General features: G+C 50.1%; 1 protein-coding gene across 1 annotated transcript; it reads left to right on the top strand.

Moving 5' to 3' along the window:
- Window positions 1–4,357: 4,357 nt before the first annotated feature.
- LOC127336150 (uncharacterized) lies at window positions 4,358–8,321 on the top strand. Its single transcript, XM_051362925.2, has 2 exons — window positions 4,358–7,623; window positions 7,729–8,321. The coding sequence occupies exons 1-2, from the start codon at window positions 4,380–4,382 to the stop codon at window positions 8,073–8,075; spliced, it is 3,591 nt and encodes a 1,196-aa protein (XP_051218885.1). The 5' UTR covers window positions 4,358–4,379; the 3' UTR covers window positions 8,076–8,321.
- The last annotated feature ends 15,263 nt before the right edge of the window (window positions 8,322–23,584 follow it).

Genomic DNA, 23,584 nt, shown 5'->3' with positions numbered 1-23,584 from the left:
AGCTCCAACCAGGGCCTGTGTGCGACGATCCTGAACCGCACAAGACTCGGCGTCAAGAATGACGCGACAACCAGAATCGGTGAGCTAGCTAGTAGAGAAAAGGTTCATCTGAAGGCGAGGAACATGAGAAACATCAGGGACAGAGAAAGAGGGAGTAGAAAGGGTGCCTCTACTAGAAACAGAAATATAGGTACCATCAGCCGTGACAACACGGACAAGAGAAATAAGAGACCGAAGAGCAGACAGAATAGAGGACTCAGAGGTCATATGAAAGGAAGCTCCAGAATCCAGATACCACGGGGACATACCTGACTGTGTAGAAAGTGGTGGTCGCGCGATTGCCGGAAAGAGCGATCCACAGAACCAGCAGCGTCCGGCGAGGAAGAGTCTGTAGTAGCGAGCAGACCACGAAGACCCCTGAGAATGTTCTGATCAGAGAGTGCAACTGCAGAAGATCCTGAAGAGCCAGCCTGCTGATGATCCTGGAAGTGCGGACGTAAACTGGGATCCCGCATCCAGCAGGTGGAGGAAGTGTGGCCAACCTTGCCACAGTAGGTGCAATGAGGACGAGGGCGGAGACTCAGACCGCGAGGCTGCTGACGTAAACTGGAATCCCAAGCATCAAGCAGGCAGTGAAGCTGCGCTATCTCATGCGCAGAGAGGGGCGCGACTTGAGAGGTCGGCGTACAATCAGGTGCCGACGAGGAGCTATCACCCACACGCACAGAGGCCACCAAAGGGGGCGACGGAGAGCAACACGCTGATGAAGACAGAGTCGGCAAAGCACGGTCATAACCATGTGAAGAGGCCGCGAAAGTCGATGTAGAGCAGCAGGCCGACGTAGGCGGAGTCGACGAAGCGCGGCCATAACCGTGGGAAGAGGCCACAAAAGTCGATGTAGAGCGGCGGGCCGACGTAGACGAAGTCGGCGAAGCGCGGGCAGAGCCGCATGAAGAGGCCGCAAAATTCGATGTAGAGCGGCGGTCCGACGTAGATGAAGTCGGCGAAGCACGGGCAGAGCCGCATGAAGAGGCCGCAAACGGCGACAAAGAATGGCTAGTCGTCATACACGGAGATAGCGGACAAATACCAAGGACCGAAGGGAGGCCCAAAGATAAGGCGAGATCAGCAGAAGAAGACATCGGGTAACAACAACCGACGATAGTATTTTTTTTTTTTGCTTTTTTTTAGATCGAAGTCAACAGAGGAGAGAGAAAACGGATCACGGGACGGCCGGCGCAGGATGAGCAGGGGCCGGCGCGGGAAAAGTCAACAGAGGAGAGAGTAGGGGCGGGCGGATCCTTCCGCGCGACCAGATCGAGGAGGCAGGGGCGGCATGCGCGGGAGAGCAGGCAGGAGCGGCCGGCGCGGGATGAGCACGGCAGAGGACGGCACGGCGTGGATCGGGAGCCGGCAGAGAGATGCCGGGCGGAGAGCGTCTGGAGCGAGGAGCGGCCGGCACGGGAGAGGAGCAGCCGGCAGAGGACGGGAAGAGGCGGCCGGCAGGGCGCATGCCGGCGGGAGAGGCGGGGGAGACGAGGCAGCGGCCGGCGACGGGACGGCGGCCGGCGGGGAAGACGAGGCGGCGGCCGGCCAAGGAGGGAGAGCGGCGGCGGAACAAGCCAAGGCACCGCGCGGATTAGAAAAATAGGACCAAAATTGGCTCTGATACCATGTTAGGACAATATGCTTGTTGTATTATCAGGAGCCCAAAGGCCACAATATATATTACATGTACAGGTGCATATATGCAAAAAGCCCCCTAACATATGGAAAAAGTACGGACATATATATACATCTAACAATATACACACACAGGAGATAAATGAAATTTATGAACATCATTGTGCTATATAGATGTCTAGTCTAATCTAGGTTTAAAAAAACTTTGTGCAAATCTCAACACAAAGACGACGGACAACTCAACGTGCCAAATTTGACAGACGCCTCTCATCCCCCCTCCCCTCTCTCAAGAGTGAACAGTAGTTGAGAGTCTCCTCTAGCTTTCCGGGCCGATCCCGACCCCTCTCCGGCGGCTCTGCCGGCCGGAGATGGCGACGGAAAGGCACCGGCATAGATGTAGGTAGATGTAGTTGTCCCGTAGTGGCGTCTTGGAGTAGGTCACCAGCTCTCCCCCGTCAGATCTGGTGCATCCTGTTGTTGGGCGGTGCGGCGGCGTGGCTCCGGTGGCGAGGGCGACGGCTGCGGCACGACTTCAACACAGGCATCTCGGCAAATAAGGTGGGTTGGAGCTCGAGCTTCTTGATGTGCTGACGCAACATCGGGAAGTAGATCTGGGTGGCTCATCGCTCGCGCCCATGGTGGGCGTTCAACGGAGCGGCTGCGGTGAGCTCGGTCAATAAGCGCTGCTTCCAGCAGCCACAACTTCTTCTTCTCCTTGGTGTCCTCTTGGCCGGCCGTGGCGGCGAGGGGCAGGGCACCGACGATGATAAGGAGCTCCTTATTGTAAATATGCATGCATTACGTGTACTGTTGACGATATCTATATATTCACGACGATATTTTGTGGTTTCTTGAATGATATATGCATTGCTGAAACTCTGCCGCGGCAGAGAAACGCTGCTCCACACTAAACCTGTGCCGCGGCAGAGAAATAGTAATTTTCTGCCGCGGCAGAGAACCTCCAGGCCCGGTTCGTACCACAAACCGGGACCAAAGGCCCTCCACCGCGAGCGCCCTGGCCGCACCACGTGGCGATGCCTTTGGACCCGGTGCAACTTTGAACCGGGACTAAAGGGGGGACCTTTTAGTCCCGCCTTGTTGGTCCCGGTTTGCAAACCGAGACTAAAGGCCCAAACAAACCGGGCCTGTTGCCCCGTTTTCCACTAGTGGAGTTAGTGGCGGCTGGTAAATCTTATGTTGCTACTTCGAGCTTTCACACGGTGACCAAGGGTTGGTCATCGATCTTGGCAAGATCGAGGAGCTCTTCAGCGGAGGACCGAAGCCGGCGGCCATCACCGCCCTGCCTCTACATCTTATGGTCGAAAGGCGACCCTCCTCAACCCCTTCTTCCCAGAGACCAAGCAGTCCGAGGGGAAGACCTTCGACTCCAGCCACGACGCCGAACCAAGTGGTTCGTCCCCGGCGCCGGTGTCTATTCTGTGGCGGAGCAACGTGACGACGACCTTCAGGTGCGGTGCAGAGATGGAAGGACCCGATTGCTTTTCCCATAATCTTTTTAGGGTCTTTTCTGTAAATTTTCAGTCCTTATCCAGAATTCCCCTGTTCTGTAGGGGTTTTTCTGCAATTTGTACTCACCGCCTCGTTAGTACTAGCAGCTTCTAGGGTCTTCGGACCCTTTCACTGTTCAAAAAAAAAAACGTGCCGAATTTGACATAAGAATATCCTAGATGACTTTATTTATCAAAATCGAGCATTTTTCGTGAAATGTTGTGCAAATGATGCTTGTGGAAATTCGTATGGATTGAAGTTCTGAAAGTCAATGTAACCCCGTTGAAACAAACTTCCAAATACAATAATCGTTAATAAGATGATGTAGAAGTCAAAGAAGCGTAGAAACACGTCTGGTGGGGGCAATCAACATTCCAGTCGGCAACTTGGTACGGAGGCGGACCGTGAGTCCGACTCACTGTACTGGTTTCTAGCTACACATGCATTGATCTGAATTCTGCATGGTCCAACGGCCACTTGTAACTTTGCGAAGTCGGCGTGTTGCCTACGTGGAGGATGCAAAACGGCTTAATCTATTCACACGCGTTCTATGCTCGACATTGGCGACGGATGAGCAGCCACAGTGATCCGTATATTGCGACAAAACCTAGGACAGCCAGCACGCTGGATTCAGGCTTTCAGAGCCAACTTGGCTGGCAATCTGAATCTGGCCATGTTTTTCTTCGGACATTCGCTTGAAATTTCAGTGAGCTTCGACTAGCCAACAAAAATCAAACATGCAGTCTAAAGCTCTCTGTGAACACATAGAAAATTCAGATTGCTAATGCATTAACCTTGCAGCATATCATCTGAACTCTCTGTATAGCAAATTCGCCATCGATGAGAAAGCAGAGCTTTTTACTGCTCGTGATGCAATACTGGGAATGCGCTTCTCCGTGGCAGCAATAACACTGGTCAGAGAGCGGCCGGATGAGGCCGTTTGGTAGGTACTCGCGACCATGTCGGCACGAAGGACGTCGCCGGCATGGCCCCATTGGTCCCGTCTCGTCGTCCCCCTTGCTCAACTTCCCGCCAGATTTGGAGTCAAACTGGTCTCTTTCTTCTCCAGTTGACGCGCCGCTCAGCAACACATTGGCTCCACAGTCCACGCCGATGCGACGGCTCCATGTTTTCCTTATAAGCGCCTCCGTTTGCGACTGATTCGATCAACAAATGTGGAGGAGGATATGAATAAAATTACACGTCAAATGGTGCTCTGTAGTGGCACTGGTTCTACTTCAGCACCACTACTGCTGCCCGTTCTCGCTGTCCTAGTGGCCGTGGCATTGCTGGCGCCGGCGCCAGCCGCGGCCGCCGGCATGGCAGGCGCGTCGGTGCGGGCCGTGCACCTGGAGGCTTTGCTGGAATTCAAGAAGGGCGTCGTCGATGACCCGCTCGGCACGCTGTCCGACTGGACGGTGCGGGCAGGCGGCGTGCCGCGGCACTGCAACTGGACCGGCATCGCCTGCGACGGCGCGGGCCGCGTCACGTCCATCCAGCTGCTCGAGACCGGGCTCCGGGGCACGCTCACGCCGTTCCTCGCCAACATCTCCACGCTCCAGGTCCTCGACCTCACCTCCAACGCCTTCGCCGGCCCCATCCCGCCGCAGCTCGGCCGGCTCCGCGAGCTCGAGGGGCTCATCCTCACCGTGAACGGATTCACCGGGGGCATCCCGCCGGAGCTCGGCGAGCTGGGCAGCCTGCAGCTGCTGGACCTCTCCAACAACTCCCTCAGCGGCGAAATCCCCAGCCGCCTCTGCAACTGCTCCGCGATGTGGGCGCTCGGCCTCGAGTTCAACAACCTCACCGGCGAAATCCCCTCCTGCGTCGGCGACCTCTCCAACCTCGAGATATTCCAGACGTACATGAACAATCTCCACGGCGAGCTGCCGCCGTCGTTCGCGAAGCTCACGAAACTCAAGACACTGGACCTCAGCGCCAATAACTTGTCCGGCCCGCTTCCGCCGGAGATTGGCGAATTCTCGCACCTCTGGATCGTCCAGCTGTTCCAGAACAGCTTCTCCGGCGAAATACCGCCGGGTCTCGGCCGGTGCAAGAACCTGACGCTGCTCAACATATACAGCAACAGGTTCACCGGCGCGATCCCTCGCGAGCTCGGCGAGCTGGAGAACCTGAAGGCGCTGCGTCTGTACGACAACGAGCTATCATCGGCGATCCCGACCTCACTTGGGCGGTGCAAGTCTCTGGCGGCGCTCCAGCTCTCGCAGAACAAATTGACCGGATCAATCCCGCCGGAGCTCGGTGAGCTCCGATCGCTCCAGTCACTGACGCTCCATGCCAACCGGCTCACCGGAACGATTCCGCCTTCTCTGACGAGCCTTGTCAACTTGACGTACCTGTCGCTCAGCTTCAACAACCTGTCAGGCCCGCTGCCGGAGAACATCGGGTCGCTCCGGAATCTCCAGAAGCTCGTCATCGGAGACAACTCGCTCTCCGGCCCGATTCCGGCGAGCATCGCCAACTGCACGTTGCTCTCCAACGCCAGCTTGGCGTACAACGAGTTCTCGGGACACTTGCCTGCTGGACTTGGCCGGTTACAGGGTCTTGCATTCTTGTCGGTGGGCGCCAACTCGCTGGTCGGAGACATACCGGAGGACCTGTTTGACTGTGGCAGCCTCCGCACGCTGGACCTGGGAGAGAACAGCTTTACCGGCGGACTGAGCCGTCGCGTCGGCGAGCTTGGCGAGCTCAGATATCTGCACCTGCAAGGGAACTCTCTTTCGGGAACGATACCGGCAGAGATCGGCAACCTGACGAACCTCATCGACCTGAAGCTCGGGAGGAACCGGTTCGCCGGCCGCGTCCCGGCGAATATCTCCAACCTGTCGGCCTCCCTTCAGGTGCTCGACCTGACGCAGAACCGCCTAGACGGCGTTTTGCCGGACGAGCTCTTTGAGCTCCGGCAGCTCACCACACTCGAAGTTGCGTCGAACAGGTTCCGCGGCCCGATTCCTGCCGCGGTGTCCAACCTCCGCTCGCTCTCCCTCCTCGACCTGTCGAACAACATGCTGAACGGCACATTCCCGGTTGGGCTCGGTGGCCACGACCAGCTGCTCACGCTTGACCTCTCCCACAACCGCCTCTCCGGCGCGATCCCTGGCGCAATGATCGCCAATATGAGCACCCTTCAGATATACCTGAACCTGTCGAACAACGCGTTCACGGGCCCGATCCCGCAGGAGATCGGCGGCCTCACAATGGTCCAAGCCATCGACCTGTCGAACAACCAGCTCTCCGGTGGCATCCCGGCGGCACTTGAGGGCTGCAAGAATCTGTACTCGCTCGACCTCTCCGCCAACAATCTGAGCGGCTCTCTCCCGGCCGGCCTTTTCCCGCAGCTGGACCTCCTGACGAGCCTCAACGTCTCCCACAACGGCCTCGACGGAGAGATCCACCCCGATATCGCCGCGCTGAAGCACCTACTGACGCTGGACATGTCGAGCAACGCGTTCGGCGGGGCCATTCCGCCGGCGCTGGCAAACCTGACGAACCTGAGGGCTCTCAACCTCTCGTCGAACCGCCTCGAGGGGCCCGTGCCGAACGCCGGCTTGTTCAGGAGCCTGGGCATGTCGAGCCTGCAGGGCAATGCCGGCCTGTGCGGGTGGAAGCTTCTCGCGCCCTGCCACGGCGGCGTCGCGGGGAAGCGGTGGTTCTCGCGGACAGGGGTGAAGATACTCGTCACGCTTCTGGTGCTAGCCTTGCTGATGCTACTTTTACTCGTGGCGATTCTCCTTGTTGGCTACCGGAGGTACAAGAAGAAGAGGGTCCGGTCAGATGGCTCCGGCCATCTGTCAGAGGCCTTCGTGGTGCCGGAGCTGAGGAGGTTCACGTGCGGCGAACTGGCCGCAGCCACCAGCTCGTTCGACGAAGGCAACGTGATCGGGAGCAGTAGCCTGAGCACGGTCTACAAGGGCGTGCTCGTCGAGCCCGAGGGCACGGTCGTCGCCGTGAAGCGGCTCAACCTGAAGCAGTTCCCGGCCTTGTCCGACAAGAGCTTCCTTAGGGAGCTCGCGACGCTGAGCCGCCTGAAGCACAAGAACCTGGCACGGGTGGTCGGGTACGCGTGGGAGTCCGGCAGGATGAAGGCCCTGGTGCTCGAGTACATGGACAACGGCGACCTGGACGGCGCGATCCACGGCCCGGACGCGCCGCGGTGGACGGTGGTGGAGCGGCTGCGCGTGTGCATCTCCGTGGCGCACGGGCTCGTGTATTTGCACTCCGGCTATGGATTCCCCATCGTGCACTGCGACGTCAAGCCGTCGAACGTTCTCCTCGACGGCGACTGGGAGGCGCGCGTCAGCGACTTCGGCACCGCACGGATGCAGGGCGTCCACCTGACAGACGCGGCGGCGCCCGAGTCGGCGGCCTCGTCGTCGGCGTTCCGCGGCACCGTCGGATACATGGCACCAGGTAGAGTCAACAATTTCAATGTCCACGCACCATTTCAGTGGGGATTTTCTGCAGGTTGTTCACTGCACAGGGAAGCTGAACATTTTCTTGTCTCGTGCGATGCAGAGCTGGCGTACATGAGGAGCGTATCGCCAAAGGCGGACGTGTTCAGCTTCGGGATCCTGATCATGGAGCTGTTCACCAAGCGGAGGCCGACGGGGAACATAGAGGAGGACGGCGTGCCGATGACGCTGCAGCAGCTCGTCGGCAACACGCTGTCGAGGGGCCTCGAGGATGTCGCCGGCGTCCTGGACCCTGGCATGAAGGTGGGCACCGAGGCCGACCTGTCCGCCGCTGCCGACGCGCTGAGCCTGGCCGCCTGGTGCGCCGCGTTCGAGCCCGCTGACCGGCCCGACATGAATGGTGTGCTCTCGGGGCTGCTCAAGATCAGCAGAGTGTGTGGAGGAGACTAGAACCAAACCGAGTTGCAGCGTTTTTTTTTTTTTTATAAACCGAGTTGCAGCGTTTCCTCCATGGTACTTTTTTTCGAAATGGGGAGCTTCCGCATCAAAGTGATCACACAAAATGATGCACACGGCCTTATTTACTGCAAAATTGTAGTGTTAAAATATTACATCTCATGGATCGCACGAAGTTGCAACATAAACTAGCCAACAAAAAAGAGTACAAATGGTCTCTAAACATCATGCTGAATTCTATGCGATCGGTGTCCTCCATGGCACATAAAACTTAAATCTTTTGAGTTGTTGCCAAATTGTTCTCTTTAGGGTCAACAAAAAAAGTTGCTTAGGAGGGGTCACTCATTTTTTCGATAAAGGGAATATATTAATATCGTGAAGATACCGATTTGAGGGAGGGGTCACTCCTGGGTCCTGCCGGAGCTTGCACACAATTTGATCGTCACGTAGAGACTCTTTTCCTCGGCCAGCACTAAGATGGGTAGATCAAAAAAATGGACAAATTATTAAATAATTTAAGCACATGGATGTAACGTCCAAACCAAGGCTGTCACTCCCATCTAAATTTATAGTCAAGTGTGTCTTAAACAATTGTAAAAAAATACCTGCAACACTTTTGTAAAGTTACAAGTTCGTGGAAACATGGAGAAATAGAAAGATGGGTAGATTAGGTTAGGATGACCAAAATGATTATCGGGTCATCTATTATATAGACTTGCCGGTTTACACCATAGATACAAATTTTAGGAGTAGTTAGAGTTTGTACGGTTTAAACACCCCATACCTAAGTTATCTCATCTATCTACAACCCCTTTCTTCAAGAGAGAGATAGAGGCGACTAGATCTCCCTGCCTCCTGCCGGCACCGACGCCGATCTTCCTCGTCTCATGTGGCCTTAGGGCCATGGAGGCAGGGTGGATCCTTGTTCTTGTCGGTGGTAGGTTTCCTTTTTTTGTCCCGCTCTGTTCAGGGTTTGAGTTCTACTCGGGAAGGTGTGATGGTGGTAACTCGCTAAAGATGAAATAAAGTTCTCCACGTCTAGCACCCGTTTGGGTGATGCGTCTAGCATCACCGGAGGGCGTGTGGAGGTTTGTCTCGGGCGGATCTCGCTGGATTTGATCTGTGTTCCTTCTGGTCTACGCGTCTCTTCATGGACGATGTCTACTGCTCTCGTGCGCTGGTCCTTTGGGGCCTTAGCACAACGTGACTTCGTGTCTGTCTAGTACAACAAGCTCTACTCCATCAAGCTTTGTTCAGTTTCAATGGTCAAGATCAGCCAAGAGATGAATTTTTTGATCATGAAGGAATCATCCGGAAGATCAAGGCCGCCACAAAGTCAAGTGGGTCAAAGTTGATAAGATCCTCGAAAGCATATCCAAAGGAGTGGTAACTCATACACGCGTAGCTTTTATAACTACCTTTTGTCAACATCATACTTTTGTGTCTAGTTTTGAGCCGCTCAAGGTACATGAGTCCTTGCTTGATCTGGATTGGGTGATTGCTATGCAAGAATAACTCGAGTGTTTCTCCCGCAATGAAGTGTGGTCTCTTGTTGAGAGACTCAAAGATCATCCGAATAATGTGATTGGAGTTGAGTGTTCAAATATAGGAAATGCGAGAATGGAGTTGTCACAAGAAATAAAGCAAGGTTAGTGATGCAATGGTTTTCCTAAAAAGAAGGTATGTACTATGAGGACACATTTTCGCCCGTAGCTCTCCTTGAAACTATTCGTCCTTTGCTTGCATATGCATCTTTTCACATCTTCAAGCTTTATCAAATGGATGTGAAAAAATACCTTTCTAAATGGTCCCTTGAAAGAGGAGGCATGTGTTGCTCAACCCCCAGGTTTCGAAGATTCACACATCCCGACCATGTGTATTTACTCCGTAAGGCACTCTATGGTCTCAAGCAAGCTCCATGTGCTTGGTATGAGTACCTAAGGAATTTCTTACTCAAGGACGCGAGTGTGGGGAAAGTTGATTCCACCCTTTTCACCAAGCATGTTAAAGGGAGTGTCTTGTTCATATGTCAAATCTATGTTGATGATATTGTTTTTGGTGGATGACGTGGGCACTACCCTTCGGGTAACCGACATTGCCCTACCCTGTATTGATTAATTGGAGGCCCATGAAGACACCTGAAGGCGAGATGGGCCGCTAGGACGGTGCACCGGAAGGTTCCTTGATGGGCAAGACAAGGAAGCAGCCGAACAAGGAAAGATCGGATCTAAAACTACTGTAAACATAGTCGTACTCGGTTAAGCCTCTTGAGACCTGGCCTCCTATATAAAGGCCAGGAGAGGGGCTGCCGAGGAACACGATCAATCTTAGCAATCTTAGCCAGCAAAAGCTTAGAGCTAGGTCACCTTAGCAATAGCCATCTCGACGAGATCTCAGCCAAACTATTCGGCACCCCATTGTAACCCATTATCATCATAATCAAGAACAGACAGGCAGGACGTAAGGGTTTTACCTCATCGAGGGCCCCGAACCTGGGTAAATCGCTCTCCCCGCTTGTCTGTGAACCGATGTCTCGTGTCAGCTTGCAGGATTCCATCAACCCTAAGCCCCTATCGGAGGGCATTGGCGAGGAGTACCCTCGACAATTGGCGCCGTCTGTGGGAACCCTGTCGGCACAAGATCGGACATCAGCTGAACCCGTCATGTCATCGGCAGCTTCATCAACACCGTCATCGCCTCGTCTGGGAAGCCCGATTCGTTTCGGCTCCTACGAGTTCACCCCACATAGCGATTCGTCTCGCTCGACTTTCTCCGGTCTACAAGGCAACATGGAGATGGCCTTCGGGAGCGTCCACTACAACGTCAACTCAGAAGGAATTCTTCGGCTGCTGGAGTCTCCCATCTCCAGGCCGACGAGTCCAAGCGCATCGTCGTCACTCGACCTTTCGGCTGGATTGACAAGCCCGTCAAGTCCGCTCGCGCCTTCGACTCCCCGTTCAACGTCCTCCACTCGGAGCTAACCTCGTACTATTGCATGAACTGCGACACCAGGCACGGGCTAGGGTCGAGCGACACGCCGTTCATCTGCAATGCCCACTATTCGTCGGGAGAGGACAGCATCGACAGCATCACCCAAAGAGACACCCGAAGAGTGGCACCCCTCCAAGTTTATGTTGCTAACAGGGGAGATGGAGATCGCACCCCCGTTCCAGTAGGCGAGCTAGTTTTGAGAACAGCGCCAGCACCAACAACAGCGACCACACCATCGCAGAGGAAGAGTGGGCAGCAGCCAGGGCAGCCGTGCTTAACAACACACCACTTCCGGCGGGAACCACGGTTGGCACTCTCAATGATTACCGCTCCATATTGGATAAAAATCGGGAGCGCTTATCTAAGGAGCAAGCCACCCTCGAGAGACGCCTATCTGCGGCAGACCGATCCAGCGAGCGACGAAGGGGCTCGCAGGGAAGTGCCTCTCGAAGTACTCACGGAGGAGGCAAACATCGATCAAGAATGTCCAGGCTTTCGGAAGATGATGCAAGGGAGATAACGTCAAACTTGACCAAGTCCTTTATGACTACGGACAGTGCGGGCATGCCACGGCCAAAAACCGTCGCGGGAGCAACAGCCAACCTTGCAGCGTACCTCATTAACCAGCGTCCTGAAGGATCCATGGCTCAGGCTCACCGTGGTGCCTTAGAAAGTCTCGCGATATTAGGAGATAATCTAGTTCCACGGAAGGAAAAGACCACGTTGCAGGCCAGCGGCTCAAAGCACCATGCAAGGGACGCTCGGGATGAAATTACTCAGAGTAGGATCGACAAAGCAAGGCGGCGACGCGCCGCCAGAGAGGAACTTGACAACGATTCTTCGGACGATACCCAGGAGAACGACGGCGAGCTTAGGGGAGCCGATTGTTTAAGCTACAAAATTCGGGAGGCAATGCCACCTAAAAAGTTCAAACCCACCCCTACCGACGCTGCCAAGTACGATGGGCAGCAGGAACCGGGATCCTGGATAGAGGACTATCTACAGACAGTGATTCTGCAAAAAGGGAACCAGATAGCAGCAATGCAGTGCCTGCAGCTTTACCTAAAGGACTCAGCGCGAGCCTGGCTAAGAGGTCTGCCGAAGGGTTCCATCAAGTCATGGGACGATCTAGTGGAAGCCTTTGTCGCCAACTTCCAAGCAACCTACAAAAGGCCTGTCGGGATTGAAGAGTTACGGCATTGTCAGCAAAAGCAGAAGGAATCGATGCGCGCATACATCGGGAGATTCACCAAGCTCCTGAACGCTGCGGAAGACGTATCTGTCGACAGAGCAATCGACGCCTTCAGTGATGGCATCCGACGTGAAAGCTATATAGAAGAACTTGGACGCAAGAAGCCGAAAACCATAACCAAGTTAATGGAAATCACCAACAGCTGGGCCGATGGCGAAGACAACGTTCGAAAGCCATGACAGCGCAGCGACGACGAAGAAGATGACCAGCCGAAACATGATTCGGGTGGTCGAAGGGATCGCAACAAGAGAAGGAAGAACCGCAGTTACGATGACAACAACTTGGTGGCCGCAGGCTACTTTGATCGGCAGGATGATCGGTACGATGACAGGCGAGACGATCGACAGGATGGTAATCGGAACAACTCTGGGAACCGTGGCAACTATAAACCACGATAACAGAGAACACCCGAACTACCCTACGCTGAGCAGATCAACGCCCCATGCTACCTGCATTCATATACCGATTCCAAGGATGGTAAAATAAAGTCTAGCCACCTGCTCAGGGTCTATCGGCAGTTCATCGATATGCATAAACTCATCCAGCAGGCAGGCCAGCAACAGCTACCACCGCCACCACCACCACCCCTACCGCAACATCAGGTACAGCAAGCTCAACCTCATCAACCCAATGAGGCATTTCCACCACCACGTGGGCAGATGAGTATGATCCACAGGACAGGCGTTTCAAGGAGAGAAATGAAGAAGCTCACCCGAGAAATCAACCTGGCAGAAAGCATCATGGCGAACATCCCTGAGTATGTCGAGTGGTCGTCTCAGAACATCATGTTCAGCCGAGCGGATCACCCGATGACTATACCAAAACCAGGACACGCTGCCCTAGTGGTCGAAGCACAGATAGGAGGGTTCAAGATGAGCAAAGTCTTCATGGATGGAGGAAGTGGACTCAACCTGATATTCCTTGACACAATCCAAAGTATGGGGATCACCATGAGAATGCTAGAAGAATCAGACACCCGCTTCCATGGGATCCTCCCTACTTCGCCAGCGTACTCTCTTGGCAAAGCGTACCTGAACGTCGTCTTCGGCAAACCCGACAATTTCAGGAAGGAGAAGATCGAGTTCGAAGTCGTGAACTGGGAATCATAGTATCACGCCATACTCGGGAGACCAGCTTATGCCAAGTTCATGGTTGTGCCGCACTACGCATACCTCAAGCTGAAAATGCCTGGGAACAACGGGACGAACATCATAGTCCATGGAAGTTTCTCACGCTCGGACAATTGTGATCGCGACTTTCAAAGGATTGCTGCAAAGTTTGGGCCTCAACGAGAAATTGTCGACCCTCCGCCCAAGCTGACGATACGAGAAATCAAGGAGGAAAAACATAACAGGGAAACCAAGAAGAAGCCAGCCAACCTTGCCCTTGAAGCCTCAGCGGCAGAAGCTCCGGCAACAAAAGCTTCGGCAGCGGACGGCATAGAAGGCACAGGAAACAGCAAGAGGCTGGCAATCACTGCCCAGAGCCCTGGCGAAATCAACAACACTGCAGCGACCACTAGCATGGCGAAGAAGTCAGAAGATGTTGTCGAAGATAAGAAGAACCCCTTCCTTGATTAAGCACTTCCTTAGCCTTTAAATTTTTCCCCTTTCTTTACACAGGGCCTCCCTTTTTCGCGCTCTAGTTTCGTATTTACCCTATTAATGAGAACTTAAGTTTCGATTCCTTGTTGAGCATTGCAGTAATCTAAAGCATCTATGACCGCGCCACCGTGAACCTTGCTTACAAGCAACGATATAACGTAACGCGCGGCAGAAGATCGCGCCCCAAGGGAAAAGCCTCTACGAGTGCTGCAAAGAAAAACAAGGACATTAATCCTTCCCTCTGAAGGAGATATGCCCTAGAGGCAATAATAAAGTGGTTATTATTTATATCTTTATGTTTATGATAAATGTTTATATATCATGCTAGAATTGTATTAACCGAAACATTAGTACATGTGTGATATGTAGACAAACAAGAAGTCCCTAGTATGCCTCTTAAACTAGCTTGTTGATTAATGGATGATTAGTTTCATAATCATGAACATTGGATGTTATTAATAACAAGGTTATGTCATTATATGAATGATGTAATGGACACACCCAATTAAGCGTAGCATAAGATCTCGTCATTAAGTTATTTGCTATAAGCTTTCGATACATAGTTACCTAGTCCTTATGACCATGAGATCATGTAAATCACTTATACCGGAAAGGTACTTTGATTACACCAAACACCACTGCGTAAATGGGTGGCTATAAAGGTGGGATTAAGTATCCGGAAAGTATGAGTTGAGGCATATGGATCAACAGTGGGATTTATCCATCCCGATGATGGATAGATATACTCTGGGCCCTCTCGGTGGAATGTCGTCTAATGTCTTGCAAGCATATGAATGAGTTCATAAGAGACCACATACCACGGTACGAGTAAAGAGTACTTGTCAGGAGACGAGGTTGAACAAGGTATAGAGTGATACCGAAGATCAAACCTCGGACAAGTAAAATATCGCGAGACAAAGGGAATTGGTATTATATGTAAATGGTTCATTCGATCACTAAAGTCATCGTTGAATATGTGGGAGCCATTATGGATCTCCAGATCCCGCTATTGGTTATTGGTCGGAGTGAGTACTCAACCATGTCCGCATAGTTCACGAACCGTAGGGTGACACACTTAAAGTTGGATGTTGAAATGGTAGTACTTGAATATGGAATGGAGTTCGAATATTTGTTCGGAGTCCCGGATGAGATCCCGGACATCACGAGGAGTTTCGGAATGGTCCGGAGAATAAGATTCATATATAGGATGTCATTTTATGTGAAATAAAATGTCGCGGAAGGTTCTATGGAAGGTTCTAGAAGGTTCTAGAAAAGTCCGGAAGAAACCACCAAGGAAGGTGGAGTCCACATGGGACTCCACCTCCATGGCCGGCCAAGCCTAGTGGGGGAGGAGTCCCAAGTGGACTCCCCCTTAGGGGGCCGGCCACCCCCACATGGGAAGTGGAACTCCCACCTTTGGTGGGAGTCCTAGTTGGGCTAGGTTTCCCCCTCTTATGGAAGGTTTTTGGTTCGGGTCTTATTCGAAGACTTGGACACCAACACTTGGGGATCCACCTATATAATGAGGGGCCAAGGGAGGGGGCCGGCCACCCCAAGACCACAAGCTGGCCGCCCCCCTTGAAGTGGCCGGCCACCCCCTCCCAAACCCTAGCCGCCCCCTCTCCTCCATATAGCCCGCGTAGCTTAGCGAAGCTCCGCCGGACTTCTCCACCGCCACCGACACCACGCCGTCGTGCTGTCGGATTCAAGAGGAGCTACTACTTCTGCTGCCCGCTGGAACGGGAGGTGGACGTCGTCTTCATCAACAACCGAACGTGTGACCGAGTACGGAGGTGCTGCCCGTTCGTGGCGCCGGAACCGATCGTGATCAAGATCTTCTACGCGCTTTTGCAAGCGGCAAGTGATCGTCTACCGCAGCAACAAGAGCCTCCTCTTGTAGGCTTTGGAATCTCTTCAAGGGTGAGACTCGATACCCCCTCATTGCTACCGTCTTCTAGATTGCATCTTGGCTTGGATTGCGTGTTCGCCGTAGGAAATTTTTTGTTTTCTATGCAACGTTATCCTACAGTGGTATCAGAGCCGTGTCTATGCATAGATGGTTGCACGAGTAGAACACAATGGTTTGTGGGCGTTGATGCTCTTGTTATCTTTAGTTTGAGTACTTTGCATCTTTGTGGCATAGTGGGATGAAGCGGCTCGGACTAACTTTACATGACCGCGTTCATGAGACTTGTTCCTCGTTCGACATGCAACTTGTATTGCATAAGAGGCTTTGCGGGTGTCTGTCTCTCCTACTATAGTGAAGATTCAATTTACTCTTCTATTGAAAACATTAGTATCAACGTTGTGGTTCATGTTCGTAGGTAGATTAGATCTCTCTCGAAAACCCTAAACCACGTAAAATATGCAAACCAAATTAGAGACGTCTAACTTGTTTTTGCAGGGTTTGGTGATGTGATATGGCCATAATGTGATGATGAATATGTATGAGATGATCATTATTGTATTGTGGCAACCGGCAGGAGCCTTATGGTTGTCTTTAAATTTCATGTTGAGTAGTATTTCAAAGTAGTTGTAATAGTTGCTACATGGAGGACGATCATGAAGACGGCGCCATTGACCTTGACGCTACGCCGACGATGATGGAGATCATGCCCGAAGATGATGGAGATCATGTCCGTGCTTTGGAGATGAAGATCAAAGGCGCAAAGACAAAAGGGCCATATCATATCACATATGAACTGCATGTGATGTTAATCCTTTTATGCATCTTATTTTGCTTAGATCGCGACGGTAGCATTATAAGATGATCCCTCACTAAAATCTCAAGATAATAAAGTGTTCATCCTTAGTAGCACCGTTGCCAAGACTTGTCATTTCGAAGTATCTCGTGATGATCGGGTGTGATAGAATCAACAAGTGCATACAACGGGTGCAAGACAGTTTTGCACATGCGGATACTAAGGTGGCCTTGACGAGCCTAGCATGTACAGACATAGTCTCGGAACACGTGATACCGAAAGGTAGAGAATGAATCATATGGTTGATATGATGAACACTTTGAGTGTTCGCCATTGAAGTCACACCTTTTCTCGTGATGATCGGGTTTAGGTGCGGTGGATTTGGTTCGTGTGATCACTAAGACAATGTGAGGGATATTGTTTTGAGTGGGAGTTCACCTAGATTTTTAATTATGTTGAATTAAAATTTGAACTCAATTTGTCATAAACTTAGTCTAAACTATTGCAAATATATGTTGTAGAGATGGCGTCCCCAATCAATTTTAATCAGTTCCTAGAGAAAGAGAAACTTAAGAGCAACGGTAGCAACTTCACCGACTGGTTCCGTCATGTGAGGATCTTCCTCTCTGGCGGAAATCTGCAATTTGTGCTTGATGCACCGCTAGGTGACCCTCCTGCAGAAGATGAAACCGATGAAGTAAAAGCTGTTTACGCGACTCGGAAAACTCGGTACTCTCAAGTTCAGTGTGCCATCCTGTGCAGCCTGGAATCCGATCTTCAAAAACGTTTTGAGCACCATGATCCTCATGAGTTGATGAATGAGCTGAAAGCTATATTCGAGACTCATGCGGCCGTGGAATGCTATGAAGCATCGAAACATTTCTTCAGCTGTATGATGGAAGAAGGCAGCTCCGTTAGTGAGCACATGCTCGCCATGACCGGGCATACGAAGAAACTCAGTGACTTGGGAATAGTGATTCCTAATAGACTGGGGATTAATCGTGTCCTTCAATCACTGCCACCAAGTTACAAGAACTTTGTGATGAACTACAATATGCAGAACATGAACAAGGAGTTACCTAAACTCTTTGGCATGCTAAAAGCTGCTGAGATTGAGATCAAGAAAGAGCACCAAGTGTTGATGGTCAACAAGACCACCAGTTTCAAGGAACAGGGCAAGTCTAAGGGAAAATTCAAGAAGGGTGGCAAGAAAGCTGCCACGCCTCCTATGAAACCTAAGAACGGCCCTAAGCACGATGCTGAGTGCTATTACCGCAAGGAGAAGGGACAGTGGAAGCGTAATTGCTCCAAGTATCCGGCTGATCCGAAGAGCGGCCTTGTCAAGAAGAAGAAAGAAGGTATATCTGATATACATGTTATAGATGTTTATCTCATGGTTCTCGTTCTAGTACTGGGTATTTGATACTGGTTCGGTTGCTCATATACGTAACTCGAAACAGGAACTAAAGAATAAACGAAGACTACTGAAAGATGAAGTGACGATGCGCGTTGGAAATGGATCCAAAGTCGATGTGATCGCTGTCGGCACACTTCCTCTACATCTACCTTCGGGATTAGTTTTAAGCCTAAATAATTGTTATTTTGTACCCGCGTTGAGCATGAACATTATATCTGGATCTTGTTTAATGCAAGGCGGTTATTCATTCAAGTCTGAGAATAATGGTTGTTCTATTTTTATGAATAATATCTTTTATGGTCGAGCACCACAAAAGAATGGCTTATTTCTGTTAGATCTCGATAGTAGTGATACGCATATACATAACATTGATGCTAAGCGAATTAAATTGAATGATAATTCTACTTATATGTGGCACTGTCGTCTTGGTCATATTGGAGTGAAACGCATGAAGAAACTCCATACTGATGGATTACTTGAATCACTTGACTTTGAGTCACTTGATAGATGCGAAGCATGTCTAATGGGAAAAATGACAAAGACTCCATTTTCTGGTATGATGGAGCGAGCTACTGACTTATTGGAAATCATACATACCGATGTATGTGGACCAATGAGCGTAGCATCGCGCGGTGGTTATCGTTATGTTCTAACCTTCACAGATGATCTGAGTAGATATGGGTATATCTATTTCATGAAACATAAATCCGAAACTTTTGAGAAGTTTAAGGAATTTCAAAATGAAGTAGAAAATCAACGTAACAAGAAGATCAAATTTCTACGATCTGATCGTGGAGGTGAATATCTGAGTTATGAGTTTGGCATGCATTTAAAGAAATGCGGAATACTTTCACAATTGACACCGCCGGGAACACCTCAACGAAACGGTGTGTCCGAACGTCGTAATCGAACTCTCTTAGATATGGTTCGTAGTATGATGTCTCTTACTGATTTGCCGTTATTATTTTGGAGTTATGCATTAGAGACAGCCGCATTCACTTTAAATAGAGCACCATCAAAATCCGTAGAAACGACACCGTATGAATTATGGTTTAATAAGAAACCTAAGCTGTCGTTCCCGAAAGTTTGGGGTTGCGAAGCCTATGTAAAGAAGTTACAACCGGACAAGCTAGAACCCAAAGCGGAGAAATGCGTCTTCATAGGATACCCTAAGGAAACTATAGGGTACACTTTCTATCATAGATCCGAAGGCAAAATCTTTGTTGCTAAGAACGGAACCTTTCTTGAGAAAGAATTTCTCACTAAAGAAGTGACTGGAAGAAAAACTCGATGAGATTGATGAATCTATACTCGTTGATCAGAGTAGCGCGATCGGCAAGTTGTACTGCATCGCCTACACCGGCAACAGAGGAAGCTAATGATAATGATCATGAAACTTCGAACGAGGAAACTACTGAACCTCGCAGATCGACAAGGGAACGGGCCACTCCTGATTGGTATGATCCTTGTCTAAATGTCATGATTGTGGATAACAATGATGAGGACCCTGCGACGTATGAAGAAGCGATGATGAGCCCAGATTCCAACAAATGGCAAGAAGCCATGAAATCCGAAATGGGATCCATGTATGATAACAAAGTATGGACTTTGGTAGACTTACCTGATAGCCGAAAGGCTGTCGAAAATAAATGGATCTTCAAGAGAAAAACAGATGCTGATGGTAATATTACTGTCTATAAAGCTCGACTTGTCGCAAAGGGTTTCCGACAAATTCAAGGAGTTGACTACGATGAGACTTTCTCACCTGTAGCGAAGCTAAAATCTGTGAGGATTTTGTTAGCAATAGCTGCATTTTTCAATTATGAGATTTGGCAGATGGATGTCAAAACGGCGTTCCTTAATGGAGACATTGAGGAAGAGTTGTATATGGTACAACCCAAAGGTTTTGTCGATCCTAAAAATGCTGACAAAGTATGCAAACTTCAGCGTTCAATCTATGGACTGAAGCAAGCATCAAGAAGTTGGAACCGACGCTTTGATAAGGTGATCAAAGACTTCGGGTTTATACAGTGTCATGGAGAGGCCTGTATTTACAAGAAAGTGAGTGGGAGCTCTGTAGCATTCCTGATATTATATGTAGATGACATATTATTGATCGGGAATGATATAGAACTATTAAGCAATGTTAAAGGTTATTTGAATAATAGTTTTTCAATGAAAGACCTTGGTGAAGCATCGTATATATTAGGCATCAAGATTTATAGAGATAGATCAAGACGCCTAATAGGGCTATCACAGAGTACATATCTGGACAAGATTCTAAAGAAGTTTAGAATGGACGAAAGTAAGAAAGGGTTCTTACCTATGTTACTGTGCAAGGTCTTGAGTAAGACTCAAGGACCGGCTACGGCAGAAGAAAGAGAAAGGATGAGTAATATCCCCTATGCCTCGGCAATAGGATCTATCATGTATGCCATGCTATGTACTAGACCGGATATAGCGCATGCTGTTAGTTTGACTAGCAGATATCAAAGTGATCCAGGAATGGAACACTGGACAGCGGTCAAGAATATCCTGAAGTACTTGAAAAGAACTAAGGATATGTTTCTTTGTTATGGAGGTGACCAAGAGCTCGTTGTAAACGGTTACACCGATGCAAGTTGGAACACTGATCCCGATGACTCTAAGTCACAATGCTGGGTACGTGTTTATATTGAATGGTGCTGCGATGGCTGGGCAAGCTCAAAGCGGTGCACGGTGGCGAAGTCTTCAACAGAATCAGAGTACATAGCGGCTTCAGAGGCTTCATCGAAGCGGTATGGATGAAGAGGTTCATTGTAGAGCTCGGTGTGGTTCCTAGTGCATTGGACCCATTAATCATTCTTTGTGATAACATGGGTGCCATCGCCAATGCACAAGAGCCAAGGTCACACAAGAGGCTGAAGCATATCAAGCTGCGTTACCACTCGATTCGCGAGTACATCGAAGATGGAGAAGTAAAGATTTGCAAAGTACATACTGATCTGAATGTAGCAGATCCGTTGACTAAAGCTCTCCCTAGGGCAAAGCATGACCAACACCAGAATACCATGGGTGTTAGGTATATTACAATGTAATCTAGATTATTGACTCTAGTGCAAGTGGGAGATCAAGGAGATATGCTCTAGAGGCAATAATAAAGTGGTTATTATTTATATCTTTATGTTTATGATAAATGTTTATATATCATGCTAGAATTGTATTAACCGAAACATTAGTACATGTGTGATATGTAGACAAACAAGAAGTCCCTAGTATGCCTCTTAAACTAGCTTGTTGATTAATGAATGATTAGTTTCATAATCATGAACATTGGATGTTATTAATAACAAGGTTATGTCATTATATGAATGATGTAATGGACACACCCAATTAAGCGTAGCATAAGATCTCGTCATTAAGTTATTTGCTATAAGCTTTCGATACATAGTTACCTAGTCCTTATGACCATGAGATCATGTAAATCACTTATACCGGAAAGGTACTTTGATTACACCAAACACCACTGCGTAAATGGGTGGCTATAAAGGTGGGATTAAGTATCCGGAAAGTATGAGTTGAGGCATATGGATCAACAGTGGGATTTGTCCATCCCGATGACGGATAGATATACTCTGGGCCCTCTCGGTGGAATGTCGTCTAATGTCTTGCAAGCATATGAATGAGTTCATAAGAGACCACATACCACGGTACGAGTAAAGAGTACTTGTCAGGAGACGAGGTTGAACAAGGTATAGAGTGATACCGAAGATCAAACCTCGGACAAGTAAAATATCGCGAGACAAAGGGAATTGGTATTATATGTAAATGGTTCATTCGATCACTAAAGTCATCGTTGAATATGTGGGAGCCATTATGGATCTCCAGATCCCGCTATTGGTTATTGGTCGGAGTGAGTACTCAACCATGTCCGCATAGTTCACGAACCGTAGGGTGACACACTTAAAGTTGGATGTTGAAATGGTAGTACTTGAATATGGAATGGAGTTCGAATATTTGTTCGGAGTCCCGGATGAGATCCCGGACATCACGAGGAGTTTCGGAATGGTCCGGAGAATAAGACTCATATATAGGATGTTATTTTATGTGAAATAAAATGTCGCGGAAGGTTCTATGGAAGGTTCTAGAAGGTTCTAGAAAAGTCCGGAAGAAACCACCAAGGAAGGTGGAGTCCACATGGGACTCCACCTCCATGGCCGGCCAAGCCTAGTGGGGGAGGAGTCCCAAGTGGACTCCCCCTTAGGGGGCCGGCCACCCCCCCACATGGGAAGTGGAACTCCCACCTTTGGTGGGAGTCCTAGTTGGGCTAGGTTTCCCCCTCTTATGGAAGGTTTTTGGTTCGGGTCTTATTCGAAGACTTGGACACCAACACTTGGGGATCCACCTATATAATGAGGGGCCAAGGGAGGGGGCCGGCCACCCCAAGACCACAAGCTGGCCGCCCCCCTTGAAGTGGCCGGCCACCCCCTCCCAAACCCTAGCCGCCCCCTCTCCTCCATATAGCCCGCGTAGCTTAGCGAAGCTCCGCCGGACTTCTCCACCGCCACCGACACCACGCCGTCGTGCTGTCGGATTCAAGAGGAGCTACTACTTCCGCTGCCCGCTGGAACGGGAGGTGGACGTCGTCTTCATCAACAACCGAACGTGTGACCGAGTACGGAGGTGCTGCCCGTTCGTGGCGCCGGAACCGATCGTGATCAAGATCTTCTACGCGCTTTTGCAAGCGGCAAGTGATCGTCTACCGCAGCAACAAGAGCCTCCTCTTGTAGGCTTTGGAATCTCTTCAAGGGTGAGACTCGATACCCCCTCGTTGCTACCGTCTTCTAGATTGCATCTTGGCTTGGATTGCGTGTTCGCCGTAGGAAATTTTTTGTTTTCTATGCAACGTTATCCTACACCCTCTGCTTCAGATGCCTCTACGAGTGCCGTACAAAGCAAGAGTTTGGAAAATATAAATGCAACACACGTTCGATATTTTACTTATGGAAATATCAAAGAACAACGGGCTCATCGGCAGAATCACTGCACCCGAAATATTCGGGAGTGACTGTCGAAATTTACAATCGGTTGAAAGCAAAGTTGCGCATACAACAGGTTTAGCAAAACCTGCAACACGAGCTGATCACTCATAATGATTTGCTGACCAACTACTATACATACATATAACGGGCAATTAAGATTTGCTCCTTCAAAAATTTGCCAACGGCACGGTAAAAGTACATATTCATGTATTTACCAAATAAAAAGTTTCGGCTTAACAATCCTAACACTTGGATGGACTAGCCAATGCAATTCATTTTACAAAAATGACTTTACACCCTGATATCACCCTTGCGGAGTTTCCCTTCCTTCAGGTACCTTTGATTCCTCTTCAAGCCTGTCGACAATTATATTGGCGGGCAATAATACCTTCGGGTACAGTTCTTCAAAATCGCCAGTTGCGTTGGCAATAGATAGCAAACATGCTGAGGGATAACAAGCGAGCACAAGGGAAAGCGTACACTTGGCCCCTGCAAAAACTTGAGCTCGTACTAAGT

The sequence above is a fragment of the Lolium perenne genome, chromosome 2 (genome assembly GCF_019359855.2).
Source record: "Lolium perenne isolate Kyuss_39 chromosome 2, Kyuss_2.0, whole genome shotgun sequence".
In the NCBI taxonomy this organism is placed as follows: Eukaryota; Viridiplantae; Streptophyta; class Magnoliopsida; order Poales; family Poaceae; genus Lolium; species Lolium perenne.
The sequence above is the reverse complement of the archived record's forward strand: the minus strand, read 5'-3'. Positions and strand labels throughout refer to the sequence as shown.

Excerpts from the sequence above, each read along its gene's own strand:
- LOC127336150 (XM_051362925.2), top strand. The coding sequence starts at position 4,380 with ATGAATAAAATTACACGTCAAATGGTGCTCTGTAGTGGCACTGGTTCT. Across the intron at positions 7,624-7,728 it reads CGTCGGATACATGGCACCAG|AGCTGGCGTACATGAGGAGC; the intron begins GTAGAGTCAACA and ends CGTGCGATGCAG.